General features: G+C 41.3%; 1 protein-coding gene across 6 annotated transcripts in view; it reads left to right on the top strand.

Moving 5' to 3' along the window:
• The first annotated feature begins 1422 nt into the window (after positions 1-1422).
• The window catches only part of C2CD5 (C2 calcium dependent domain containing 5), a 92391-nt gene continuing 79488 nt past the window's right edge, over positions 1423-14325 (top strand). For all 6 annotated transcript variants that reach the window (XR_002774044.1, XM_012806789.1, XM_003792455.3 and 3 more), the window contains exons 1-3: positions 1423-1645; positions 1834-1952; positions 8921-9007. Coding sequence is in view for 5 of the 6 variants with exons in the window: in XM_012806789.1 (XP_012662243.1) it covers positions 1863-1952; positions 8921-9007 (177 nt within the window). In the remaining variant the exon portion in view is untranslated. The remainder of the gene's footprint in view (positions 1646-1833; positions 1953-8920; positions 9008-14325) is intronic.

Here is a 14325-nt window from a genome sequence, read left to right as displayed (position 1 = left end):
TGCCTCAGCCTCCCAAGTAGCTGGGACTACAGGTGCCTGCCAGAATGCCCGGCTATTTTGTTGTTGCAGTTGTCATTGTTGTTTAGCTGGCCCCGGGCGGGTTTCAAACCCACCAGCCTCGGTGTATGTGGCTAGCGCCATAACCACCGTGCTACCAGCGCTGAGCTGTTAATACTTTCACTAGAAAATGCTATTTCAATCCTACCACCGATACAACAAAAAACACTGATCACATAATGTAGCCAATCTTCAGAATTTGGCCAGGGCATTTTAAGGGAAAGGTCAGACGCCAGAAAAGGCTGCAGGTGGAAATTTGCATGGGAACTATGGCCTCTTATCTTTTTGACATAGTTTGAACAGATAATGGTTTCTCTAGTTAAAAAAGCCAGCAATTTATCTTTTTAGATTTTTATTTTGAGGACGTCATTTCCTCGTTCTTTTGATTATGGTTTCCTTTACTCTTACATCTGTGAACACTATTCCTTCTATAAAAGGAATTTTTGCCCTGAAAAGGTAATTCTGCACTACTTTGCTTGGAGTAAGTACTCTACCCTATTGATATCATACTGGTAGCTTCACTTGGAAATTTTTCATTCCTGACGATTCCAGGGTTACAATCTTTCCACCCGCATTGTTAACGCTGATTTTGGCATTTGGTATGGGTATACTACGTATTGTTAATGCTGGTCTTTAAATTTGGTTTGGAGTGCTTTATGTTACGTCCTTTGTTTACTTTAATTTCCCTAATCCTTTTCAGATAGTCTGAGCTTATAGATAATGCCTCCTTTTAGCACTTTTACTCATATACATCTGGGTCAATTCTTAAGGACGTTTAATGCTCTTCGGATTCATTTCTTGTGGTTGATTAAACTTTCCCATGGTCGGAGACCCTGAACTACCTCTGCTAGCAGGGTAGTTCTTAACTTTAAGCTTGTAGTTGCTTAATAAGCACAATGAGACGGTTTAAAAGTTCAAGGCCCCAGTGACTCTGGATTTCAAAAAATGCATAGATCAAAAGATTCACTAAATAACACTTATTCCATTATCCGAGATGTCCCTCATACTTCTCATATTATTTCGTAGAAAACAAAAACCCTCACACGCACCTGTACCCCTTCCGGGGAGAAAACCAGGTAAATGGGTTTTATAAATCAATAACGGCTCATTAAAGGCCGACTGAAAACATCCCCACTTCGGCTGCTTCTGTCACAACCCTTCCAACACGCTGCGCCCGCGGCTCCGAAGGCCCCAGCGGGCCGGCTGCCGGGCAGCAGCACCGCACCTACCCACCGCCCTCTAGGTGGATGATGCAGGACTCGACCCACTTCCCTGTCCCCCAGCTTCCTCCAAGTTAGTTCCGCCGGCTTCATCCAGTTTCGGGGAATTTAATTTCTCCCCCGCCAAGTGGGCAGAGCGCCGAGTGATCGATGCTTCCTCCACGCCCCGAGAGCCGCCATCTTGGGGGGAGGAGAAACACCAGCTGGCGGCCGACGCTCAACGGGATGCCGCCTGGGTTTGGCTGCTCTTTCCAGCACGGTGGGGCCAGAGTAGAAGGATCCACCTGGGCCCTTCCTCTGGCCGCCTCTCCGGAATGAGGTCTCGGCCCCCGCGCGGGACGACCCCCTCTTCTCCTGCGGGACTCAGAGTGAGTGGCCGGCCGCGCTGCCACATCCCGGCGTCCGCGCTCGCCGCCGCCGCCGCCCCAGCCCCCGCGCGTCCTCCGCTGTCAGTTACCCCGCGCGCTCCCGCCTGCGCGCGCCGCTCTCCGCGCGCCTGCGCCCCATCCCCGCCGGGCCCCGCGCGCGGCTCAGACTCGTTTGTTTGTTTCTGCAGGAGCTTAACCAGAGGCCGAAGCCGAGACGATGCCTGGGAAGCTGAAGGTGAAAATCGTGGCCGGGCGCCATTTGCCTGTGATGGACCGTGCTAGTGACCTGACTGATGCCTTCGTGGAGGTTGGTGCAAGGTCCTGCCCCTCAAAACACAGGGAGCGCCAAGCCCTGTGAAGGATCTACCACCTTGCCCCCAGCCCCTCGCGCACGTTTCCCTTTCGACTGTCCTCCCAGCCTGCCGTGCTCGGCCAGCTCTCCCAAGAGGGGTGACCGCTGAGACCTCTGCCCATGTGTTGGGCGCACGGCTGCCCGGCGTCCCTGGCGCCCTCCGCCGCGCGGGAGACTCTTGCTGTTCTGCATGCCGGGGTGACCCTGATGTCAGGACTCATTAATGGGCCACCTGCCGTCAGGAGATCCCAGGGCGTGGCCGCGCAGCCACAGAAACGCACACCTACATACACAAACACACCCAGGGGGGTGACTCTTGAACCCCGAGTGGTGGACATCATGTTTAAGAACGTACGCACAATCCTTTATGGGCAGTGGAGCCCTACCATTGGAGGAGATTCTTCCTTAAGCCTAATATTGTTTGAATCATCAGTGTAAATTCTAAAACACAACTGTAACACTTTCTGCTCTTGTATAGACTGGTAGGTCTGATGAGCTGTTTCTGGGTAATTTAGTGCCTTGAGGTAGGAAGTCAATTAAGTGCCATTGGTTTAAATTGCAAAATTGCTAATGATTACTTTAAAAGTCATGCAAATTAGCACAGGCCTAGGGCCCGGAAAGGGAAAGTAATAACACAGAACCTGAAAGAAGCCACATAAAAATTGTAATGAGCCAGAGCATTAGAGCAGTAATCATTTGAGCTATTAATGCTTAGAGATGATAAATGGTAACATATAACTTGATTTCTACTAAAAAAGTATTCTTGCTGTTCCCTAAAGGTTCTCTAACTTAATAATTGCTGTTCTTCCTCCTCCCCCCCAATACCGTCCCTCATACTGTCATCGTGAATCTTTAATCCCAAATTCCATTTTCATTTGAGAAAAATCCAAGTGCTCTTGTACTAGATGTTAGGTAATGGGGATACACTTATACCCAAAGGTTAGTTTATACTTTCAGGTCTATTAAATCGTTTCTTTATAGGATGATTGGAAGGGTACTTTTATTGATGGACTGGATAGATGAGAAGTGAGGCAGGGATCTCATTTAAGAAGGTGGTAAAATTATCCAAGCAATAAATGGGAATGGGAATGGATTAACAGAGAAAGTTTCAGAGACATTTCTTAGGTTAAAGTCATCAGATTTTGATAACTAAGTGGATTTTGCTGGAGAGGAAGGGGCAGAATTCAAGAGTGACTCCTTCTTTCAACAAATTGTCTGCTATTTTCAGGGCTCTGTGCTCTAGTCACTGATCTAACCAAGGTATAAAGATGGTGAAAAGGACAGGGTTCTCACTTTTATGGAGCTTATATGGTAGTGGGAGAGACAGGCATTTAAAAAGTAAAGAAATGATTAAATACGTGATTACAAATAGCGATGAGTGCCCCGAAAGAAAGCAATAGAAAGTGACTAATAGGGAACATCTTTAGGTTGAGTCATCAGGTGGGGCCTCTGAGAAAGTGTCAGTCAAGCCCAAGACCGGCTGTCTGAGAAAAGAGCCAGCTGCTGAGGGAGTGTGTGTGTGTAGGGGCAAGGGTAGGCAGAGAGAGGCTGAAGAGCTTGTCAGTAGAGGGAAGACCCTGAAGAGACGTGGTGTATTTTAGGAAGATGTACTTGGCAGCCTGTATGTAGTGAGTGAAGGGGAGGGTAGTGTGAGATGAAGATGGAGAGGTAGTCAGCCAATTGGGCAGGGCCTTACAGGCCATGATTAGGAGTTTGAATTTTACTCTTAAGTTCAATGGGAAGCAGTTCAGATGAGCACTTTTGTTATGTGGTGAATGGATTGAAGGGGAAAGAGTGGGAACAGGCAGCTGGTTAGGAAGTTTTATTACAGTTCACATAAGTGGTATGGGCTAAGATGATGGTTTTGGTGGCAGAGAGAAGTAAATGAATTGCAGATATATTTTGAAGGTAGATGTCAAGAGAGGTTTTGTTGGTAGACTGGATTTGGGGACCTGGGAAAGGAGACTAAAAGATGACTCCAAGCTTTCTGGAGTCATCAAGTAATTTTCTGAGACTCCAAGGGGATGGTAGAAATTGAGGAGAATTGATTTCCCCTGGAGCTTGTTGGGTTTGAAATGTCTGTAGGACCTTTAATTGGAGGCAATTGGATTTGTGACTTTGGAATTCAAGAGAGGTCTGAGTTAAGAATGAGCTCATGCAGGCCATTGTTTCTCACCTCTGTGAGACCTAGCACCCCCTGTGTACAGGCATTTTGAAATCTACCTTTTTCTATCCTGGAATGATCTTCTTTAGCCAATATAACCTATCCATACTCAATAATTAAAAAAAAATCAATACAGTGGCCTAATATACTAGAAATAAAAGTATTTTTTTGTTATTATTTCAATATGGAAATACTTCTTCATGACCACAGCGGAAAACGTGAACTAACAGATTGGGTTGATCAGTATTTTTGAGTCTCAGTATGTATCAGATACTGTACTAGATGCTGAGGATACAGCAATGAAGAAAACAAAAATTTCTTTAATCCTGGAACTTAAATGTTAGTGGGTGAAGAGAGTTCAACAAGAAGATAATTTAGTAAAAGTATGCTAGATAGCAAGAAGTGCCTCCTGTGGAGAAAATAAAGCTGGGACATAGCATGGTGCCTGACCCTGTGTAAAATCATGCACTGAACGTGACTGCTCCTCACATACAGTGAGAAAGTCGTGCGGTTTTGGTGTCTCATATCTTCATTGCCATTGGTTATCAGATTTCCCAAAATAGTCAACCCATAGGAAGAAGCTTACCTCTGGATTTATTTGATGGGTGTAGTTCTTGACAATTAATGCATATTGAAATCCTATCGTGATACTTCTATCTCTAAAACTGAGTTAGGGTAAATTTCTTACATGACTATTTGGTGGGACATTTTAAAGTCTTAACGTGGGAGCGTTGTTGGGTACGCTCTTGTATTATAGGATACCTAGCAACTCTGGCCCTTCATCACCTAAATGCTATAAATTAATGTTACTTATAAATAATGCCACTATTTCCCCCTGAAACACTGCTAGAAATTTTTAAAGCTTTTTGGGAATGGGTTCTTGTCCCTTCTGCAGACCTCTGACTTAAGGGGGGAAAGAGAGAAGGAGGATAGAAGCTTGAAAAAACTTGACAGTAAGAAGTCTATTAGAGAAAAAGAGGAGGTCTGCGGGAGAGAACTGAGACTGTGAGCCAGTAGATGGGAGAAAATGGAGAAAGTAATGTCTTAGAAGGCAAGAGGGGGAAGTTTCTGAAGAGAAGAAGCCCTCCACTATCATATTGCACTGAGAGAGGTCAAGTATAAGGACAGAGAAGTCCCTGGATTAAACACTCATGGGTATTTTACTAATCCTGACAAGAGGCGTAGTGAGGATGGAAGCCTGTAGTTGAAAGAGAGTTAGACAGAAATGAGAAAGTAGAAACACATGGAGCAACTGCTTCAAGAAATACGGCTGTGAAGGGGAAAGAAAAAAAATTGTGTGGTATTTGAGAAGTATATAGCTTTTAGCACTTAAGTAAATTAGAAGATCCTAGAACATACTTGTGTAGTAATAGGAATAGTGTGTTAGAAAGAGGAAAATTAAAGCAGGAAAAGGATGATGAAGGACAATTCCATATAGATGTGAATTGGTGTAGACTAAGTATTATAAGCTCAGGAGAGAGAGATAATGAAGCTTGTGCTAGTCATGAGAAATCTTTTGGCTGGGCTTGAGAGAATGGTAACATTTCCCTAGGCAGGGAGAAAAGAGATGCCTCCAAGGTGAATAGAACAAACTGTAAAAGCAAAAGACAGGTAAACCACATGTAATTAAAGGGAGGGTTCTTGTTGAATAGAAGTGGGAATTAAATCTAGCTAGGTAGGAAGGATACAGATTACTGAACAGCTTGAAAATTAGAAGTCTGTGTAGCTGATGTTCTTAACCACCTTGCATTAGCTGACTTGCTGCAGTCCCCAGTGCTCTGTATTCCTCCCATAACACATATACCCCTATGACTCGGACTACTCTCGTGTGCCTGGAGTCTCCCATTAGCTGGCTGATACACTTCACCTAAGAGGCATTTAGTTTTATTTCAAATCTGCATATGTCAACCATATTTGTTACTCTAATGTATGTAAACCTTATAGTATAAGTTGATGAAATGAGTGGGAAAAGGAAGTTAATAATGCTGTGTAAAGACTTACAGAAACTGCCCTTCAAAATTGCCCTTGAGGGCAGCGCCTGTGGCTCAGTGAGTAGGGTGTCAGCCATATACCCAGGGTGGTGAGTTCAAACCCAGCCCCGGCCAAACTGCAACAGCAACAACAACAAAAATTGAACTAGATGGAGAAAAGATTGTGAAAAATATAAGATTCTTTGTTCATATTTTTTTATAAGTGATTTTAAGTACTGTCACTACATCAAACCAGAAAACACAGGGGATACTTCATGAATGTGGTTTATGTAAAAAGCATACAGTACTCCCTGTCAACAGTGGACCCTTACTGAAGGACAAGTCTTAACCTTACCTTAAAAGAGAAAGGAAAAACACAAAGTGCAAATGGGACCAGTACTTGGGTCAGTTAATCGATAGCTTGGCTAAAACAAAGAATCATAAAAAATAATGTAACCCATAAACATTCTAAGATAAAACATAAGCATCCCTTTCTCTTTTAAGGTAAGGTTAAAACTTGTCCTTCAGTAAGGGTCCACTGTTGACAGGGAGTGACATTCATGAGGTATCCTCTGTGTTTTCTGGTTGAGAGAATTTTTACTGCATATGATGTGATGAGTTTAAGGAGGCAGTGAAGAGCAAGTAATGCTTAAAAAAGATAATTATTCTTGCAAGACTCTCTAGGGCGAATACTTAAAAGATAATTATTCTTGTAAGAATCTCTAGGATGAATAATACTTCTGTATAAGGGAAGTATTAAGGAAAATATATCTCAATATTAATGATTGTGTTACAAACTGGCTGAATTATGTTGTCACTCTGTGTGTTTCCAGGAGTCATTGAAGGAATAGGGAGGAGAAAAGAAATGAGTATTTAATGGGTATTTTCTGTGTACCAGCCGTTTTGCTGGGTAGCTTTAAATGCATTGTCTCAGGTGATGCCCTCTGCAGTCCTGCTTTAAATAAGTTAAATAACTTTCTCTGAGTAATTTAGCTAATGAATGGGGGTTGCTTTACTGGAGGAATCTTCATTAAAATCACTGATGTTCCTTAACAGAGTTCTAAGGCATTAATTGAATTGCTGAGTAATAAAACCTCCTTTAACCAATACTAAATGAACTGTGATTCTCCTTTACTACAGGGGAGGCCATTGCAATGTTGCCAAAATACACTGGCCCTTTTTCTTTTTCTAAAATACTGTTTTTTGTTTGTTTAGTGAGGTTTGGAGGGTATCTGATCTTTCCTATAGCTAGAATGGACAGCTGACCCCTCAAAGGGCACAGTATATATAGCACAGCTGCTCTAGTGTGACAAAAATGAAGAGCGTCTGAACTTACAACTGAAAACTGATGTGTTGTTTTTGGCAATTGAGCCCAAACCTTTAAATCTATTTGCCGTTTGAATGGTTTTTGAATTGTTTTATAATTGTTTTTGAATTGATTTATTTATAAATCCCAGCATTTTGCTTTAAATAGAGCAGTTTTAGAGAAATTAAACAGCTAAGAGCAAGAACCTCTATTCTACTGTTTGTTTTCTGTCATTAAGTTTCATTTAACATTGTGGTTCAGAACAAAACACAAGTAATACACGAATACTTTCCATTTCAAAAGATTGGAATACTCAGGAGTATAACTTGAAAGCCTTACTTCTTTATTACACTGTCCTGTATTCCCTACACCAGGCATCCTCAAACTATAGCCCACGGGCCACAAGCAGCCCGCCTAGGACTTATCTGGCCCTTCGCTGCCTGTCCTGCTTAGCAGCTGACTCATCCCGGGGCCCGCCGTCCGGCCCTCCAACAGTCTGAGGGACAGTGAGCTGGCCCCCTGTTTAAAAAGTTTGAGGACCCCTGCTATCCTCTATCAATCCCTTCTTCAGAGATAATTGATGTTAGTTCTTTGCTTTTTATTCATCTACTCTCCCTTTCGTTCTTTAAGAAAAAAGAAAAAAACAAACTTATGTGTATTTTTTTTTTTTTTTTGAGACAGAGCCTCAAGTTGTCCCCCTGGGATGCCATATGCACTGTTCTGGGGTAGAAAGGTGCCTCTTGGCTATTATTCTTCATCAGTGCACAGAGAGTCGCTTCATTCTCCTGTTGAGCGCTGCTTTGTGTTACTTTATCACGGTTAATTTAACTAGTTCGAAAGTGATGAATATGTTATTTTGATATATATCTTTTGCTTGTATAATGCTGCTGATGTATGTCATTGCAAACTTCCGTGTGATAAATTCTAAATCATAGAATTTCTGGCTTTAAAGGTATGGGGATTTAGAATTTTGATATGTTATCAAATTGTTTTCCATAAAGATTATTCTAGTTTACACTCTCACCCACAGTGTCTCACCAATACTATTTTCAAACCTTTTGATACTTGCCAAAGTGATAAATAAAAATGTTTTAGTTTGCATTTCTATTGTATGAAGTTGATCATCTTTTGATATGGTTAAAGACACTGTATATTCTGTTTCTGTGACATACCCGTTCACATCCTTTACTCATTTTTCTATTGGGCTGTTGGTCTTTTTCTTACTACTTTAGGAGGTTTTTAGAAATTGTGGAAATTAGCTTTTCATGAGCTGGTCAAGCAGAACAGTGATTGGTCCCTTGTTTCAGGTGTATTCTACAAACTTACTGGACCCCTAATACCCTTTACCCCCTGTCTCTGAAGTTGACAGTCTTTTTTCCCCCTCCATGGTTAATCCTTCTCTCTCATTGCTTGGCTAACATTAAAATTTACTTTAATTCACATTTTTCATATTTATGTTTGAATCATTTCTTATTTGTTGCAGGTAAAATTTGGTAATACTACCTTTAAAACAGATGTGTACCTCAAGTCGCTCAACCCTCAGTGGAACTCGGAATGGTTTAAGTTTGAGGTAAGTCTTTAAATGTCAACATTATTGATGGTATTTTTTTGAGGCAACCCTTTTTTTGCCCAAGAATACCAGGAGTATGTTTTATTTCAGTTATAGTAGTTTTTCTACACCATAGAATACCTTCTTTCTGCTTAATTGGGAATACTGAGTTTTTAAAAAAAATATACTTTATAGTTAAGAAAATATAATATTTGATAATACAGGTGAAAAAATAGACATCTTTAAATGTATTACATTATTATTGTAGTTTTTCTGGATTTTCGCATATACCAAAAATTACTTAAAACACAATGTTTAGATTTAAAAAATTTAAAAAATACTATAAGATGTATGTCATAAATATTGCCATTTTAATCATTCCTAAGTGTAGAGTTCAGAGGCATTAATTATATTCACAGTATTTTGTGACCATCATGAATTTCAAAACTTTTTTCTTTACGTTTAACAGCTGTGTACCCACTAAACAGTGACTTCCCATTCCTTCCTCGCCTCAGATGCTGGGAGCCTTTAATCCACTTTTTGTCTCTTTGAATTTGCTTATGCCAGACAATTCATATTCATGTTTTCAAGGAGGTTCATCCATATTGCAGTGTGTATCAGAATTTCATTCCTTTTTCTGGCTGAATAATTTTCCATTCTATGTATATTCTACATTTTACTTTTCTTTTTTTTTTGCAGTTTTTGGCCAGGGCCAGGTTTGAACCCGCCACCTCTGGTACATGGGGCCGGCACCCTACTCCTTTGAGCCACAGGCGCCACCCAATTTTACTTATTTTTGATGCATTATTTTTCTTTCTATTCTTGAGTTGTAAAACTTTTTTATATATCCTGAATTTTAACTCCTCCTCAGACATACAATTTGGAAAAATTTTCTCTCATTCAGTAGGTTGTCTTTTTACTTTCTTGATGATTTCTTTTGCTGAACATAAGTTTTTAATTTTGTATGGTATTTTTTTTTTTTTTTAATTTTTATTTTAGACAGAGTGGCCTCACAGCTGTGGCCTCACAGCTCACAGCAACCTCAAACTCTTGGGCTTAACCGATTCTCTTGCCTCAGCCTCCCAAGTAGCTGGGACTACAGGTGCCCACCACAACGCCCAGCTATTTTTTGGTTCTAGTTGTCTTTGTTGTTTGGCAAGCCCGGGCTGGATTCGAACCCGCCAGCTCCCATGTACGTGGCTGGTGCCCTAGCTGCTTCAGCTACAGGTGCCGAGCCACGTTTTTAATTTTGATAAAATCCAATCTATTTGTTTTTATTTGGGTGGCATAAAAGGAGTCATTGGAAAATATGAGGTCATAAAGATTTATTGCTATGTTCTTTTAAGAGTTTTATGGTTTTAGCTTTTGTATATAGAGCATGATTATTTTGAGTTAATTTCCATAGTTGTGTGAGGTCAGAGGCCAATTTTATTCTTTTGTGTGTTGACATCCAGTTGTTTTAGCACGTTTTTTGTTTTTTTTTTCCCCCATTGAATGGCGGTACATTAATTTGAGGTGGTTCTATCCAAACAGCTCAGGGCTTAGGGATCTAAGGAGACTTCTTCTATAGGGCGGCTTTCCCCTTCCTCCCTCAGGTCCCTTTTCCTCCCTCTCTTCTTACTTGGGCTTCCCCGTCAGGCCCTGATGCTTCCTTCTTTGGGGGCTCCCCCATCCCAGGCTCTCCCCATCTGCTGTCCTCAGGAAGTCTGTTGTGTTGCTGTTAGGAAGTCTGTTTTGTGTTGTGCCCAGCCGCCTCCTTGCAGTTCCTGGCCCTTTTCTCTGCGCAGGTATTAATTGCTTACGATTTAGTTTGTCAGCATACCCAAATCTTCCAAAAGGTTCCAGGCACTGTACTTGGCTTTGCAAACAAGAAGATGAAATATAGAAAAAGATGTAGAAGACTGAGATGGGAGGATACTGAGGCAGGAGTCTGAGACCAGTTTGGGTAGCATAGTGAGACCCTGTCTCCTTTATATATATATATTTTTGAGTACTGTGCTGTATGCTCCTGTGGTCCCAGCTACTTAGGAGGCTGAGGTGGGGATTGCTTGAGCCGAGGAGTGTGAGGCTACAGTGAGCTATGATCATGCTACTGCATTCCACTCTGGGGGTACAGCGAGAATCTGTCTCTAAGAAAGTAAATAAAGAGTTCTCAGTTATAGAGCACTTCCTAGCCCAGACACTAGTAACGTGCTTTACATGCATTACCTCATTCACTTGTCACAACTCTGTGAGGCACTTTCTATTTTACAGATGACTCAGAAGTTCAGCTCAGAACTAGCTAAGTGGTAGAGGAAGGATTGAAGCTGACATCTGACTTCAAAGCTACTCTCAGAACATCATACCCCAGCCTTCCACATTACAGCTTCAAGAAGTGTCTTCCCATCTTTGCAGCACTCTGCCTCCTAAAATTAGACATCCTTGTCACTTGCTGCTTCCTGTGCTGGGAATGTCTTGCCCTCTTCTGGGGCATCTTTTTCACAGCTATATTCTTAACTCCTGGAGGAGCATGTGATAGGCTCCCAGCAAATATTTATTGCACATATTGCCCATCCTTGCTGATAACATTTCCTTTACCCCTCAGGTGGAAGTGAGTTTGTCTTCTTTGGAGTTTCCACCGGTCTACTTACAAACCTTGAGAGAACCACTTTGCTTTTCCCTCCTCTGCTGTTTTCCTGCCAGCCCTTTATTGGGCAGCATTGTTGTGGCCACTGTGCTTCCTTTTTGAGGCTTTCATAGCCATGTGGAGTCTCGGTAAAGTTTAGCTCTTGCAGGGTAAGATGTGTTCTTTAATGAAGAGAACAAGGGAGGGAAAGCATTGGTTTGCCAGATAGATTCTTGGATCATGCTGGGGAGCCTACCAAACTCAGACCTCAAGATGAAGAAATGACACTAGATTTCCAGGCACTGCGTTCTTGGTCTCTATGAGGAGAGTAATCTTTCTTTTATTGCTGGAAGGCACGTTAGCTAGTGGTTGGATACAGAAGTGGCCTTTTATTTGCAATGCTTAGAGGTCTGGAGGACAAGAGAATTTAAGTTCCATTCCTGATGCTTGCTGATTTGCAGATGACCTGAGACAGCTCACCTTATCATTTTGAACCTCTGTTTCTCCAAACATAAGTCCTTCTCAGAGGAGTAATGAGATGATTAGTTATCGTGTATGTTTATTTATGTAAGTTGGCACTAGAAAAAATGGAATGATGTTTTAAAATCACACAGTTTTGGGATGGACACTTGGGATCTGGCAGAAATTCCATTTGAATATTGGCGTTTTGGGGTTTATCTTGTGTTCTTCAGTTGCTGTACTTAACAGAAGTCTGGGTGATGTATGTGCTAAAAGACTGCAGGTTGAAAGGCTTTTGATGGAAAACTTAAATCTTAGCTTACATAAGGAAGGTGTATCTCATCTGTGGAGTGAGAGCATTTGTGGGCAGTGGGCAGCTTTTATTGTCTCTGTGTGTAATACAAGTGTGTTTCTCTAAAGAACTACCTTATCACAGTAGTTGGCTGTGTCTCAGCGTTCTACCAAAAGGATTCACTTGTAGAAGCTTTTATTCCTAACTTCTGGATAGTTTCCACCTGGGTGTTCAACCACATATATCTCCCTAAGGAAGATAATTTCTAGTTTCTGTTAATTCCAGCTCTTTTAAAAATGGACTTCCATGTTGTCTGCTACAACATTGAGCTGGAAGTCCACAGATTTTTAAAAATTACCTTCCAGGTAAGTTAAAAAAATCAATTGGACTTAATTCAGGGGTGTCCAATTTTTTTTTCTTTGCCATACATTGGAAAAAGAAGAAAAGAAGCAGTAAATATACAAACACTAATGAAAGTTGATTAGCAAAAAAACCCCAAACAAATAAACGACAACAACAACAAAAAAATAACGGTGTGTGCATATTTTTTCTGATATCTGATGCCACAGATAAGCAAAAAATGTCCTTACAAAATCAGCCTAAGGTCCGTGGGCCACAGGTTGGACATCCCTGAATGGATTTATTTCTGGACTCAGTTCTATTCTGTTGGTCTGTGTATCTGTCCATAAGCCATTAATACTGTTTTGGTTACTATAGCTTTATAGTGAGTTTTGAAATCAGGAAATGTGTGTCTTCAAATTTTGTTCTCCTTTATATGCTTAGCTGATTTCATAGTCATGAACTATTTTGATTATCTTCTCATTTTGTTTTGTGTGTAGGTAAAGGTTTTTTTTAACCATTTCCAAAAAATTGCTGTTGGGTTACTTTGAAAGACCCACTGTTCCACATGTGTTCAGTCTGTGGTGCCATTTTTAACTACGGTAGGGTAAAAATGTAGAATATGAGTCTGGGAAAGCAATCAGGTGTTTAAACTAAAGTTACAAGCCGTTTCCCTTAACATTTAGTAAGTTATTGTTTTGACTAGTACTCTTAAAATACTGTATATGGTGTGAAAATGTGCTTAACCTTGGTGTTTATGGTTAACATTGGTTATATATTGTTCTTTTTTCAACTGTGTTTATCAGTTGTGAATTGCATTCAGTTGTATATATCATGAAGACTCAAATAAATGTCTTAAGCAAAGAAGATGTTTGCTTTTCTCTCATGTAAAAGAAATACTGATCCAGGCTGCGTAAGGGTAGGGTGGCAGCTCTGTGCAGTTATTTGTGACCTGAGGGCTCATGTATCCTTTTTCTCCATCATCCGTCCATAGTCTGTGGTTTCTCTTAAATTGACTGATGGTCATTTTAGGTTCCAAGTTAACAGCAACTGGAGTTCCAGTGATCATATCAGGGTTCCAGGCTGGCAGGGGAAGTTGAGGAAGAGGGGTTGTGAGTTAACATAACACTTTCTAGCAAGAAAGCTCCCTGCAGGCAATTTTCTCCCTCTAACAAGCTGTACGTAATGATTTATGCTTGTATCTCATCAGTTGCAAGGGAGGCGAGGAGATGTGTGTGGCCGTTTAGCAGGGTATGTTGCTGTGCAGTTAAAAAATTAACCATTCAAAACATTTCTGAGAAAGTCTTAATTTATAATATTTCATGGTTTGAGATTGGCTTACTTCAATTCATTAAATATATTCTTAATTAGGCAGAGGCTGTGGCTCAGTGGGTGGGGCACCAGCCCCATATACCAAGGGTGACGGGTTCAAACCCAGCCCCAGCCAGCTAAAATGGCAATGACAACTGCAACAACAGCAACAACAACAACAAAAGGCGGCATTGTGGCAGGCTCCTGTAGTCCCAGGTACTCTGGAGGCTGAGGCAAGACAGTCGCTTAAGCCCAAGAGTTTGAGGTTGTTGTGAGCTGTGACTCCACAGCATTCTACTGAGGGTGACAAAGTAAGACTCTGTTTCCAAAAAA

Source organism: Otolemur garnettii, unplaced genomic scaffold, assembly GCF_000181295.1.
Source record: "Otolemur garnettii isolate 467f Iridium unplaced genomic scaffold, OtoGar3 scaffold00057, whole genome shotgun sequence".
Classification (NCBI taxonomy): Eukaryota; Metazoa; Chordata; class Mammalia; order Primates; family Galagidae; genus Otolemur; species Otolemur garnettii.
This window is presented reverse-complemented; position numbering and strand designations above follow the sequence as displayed.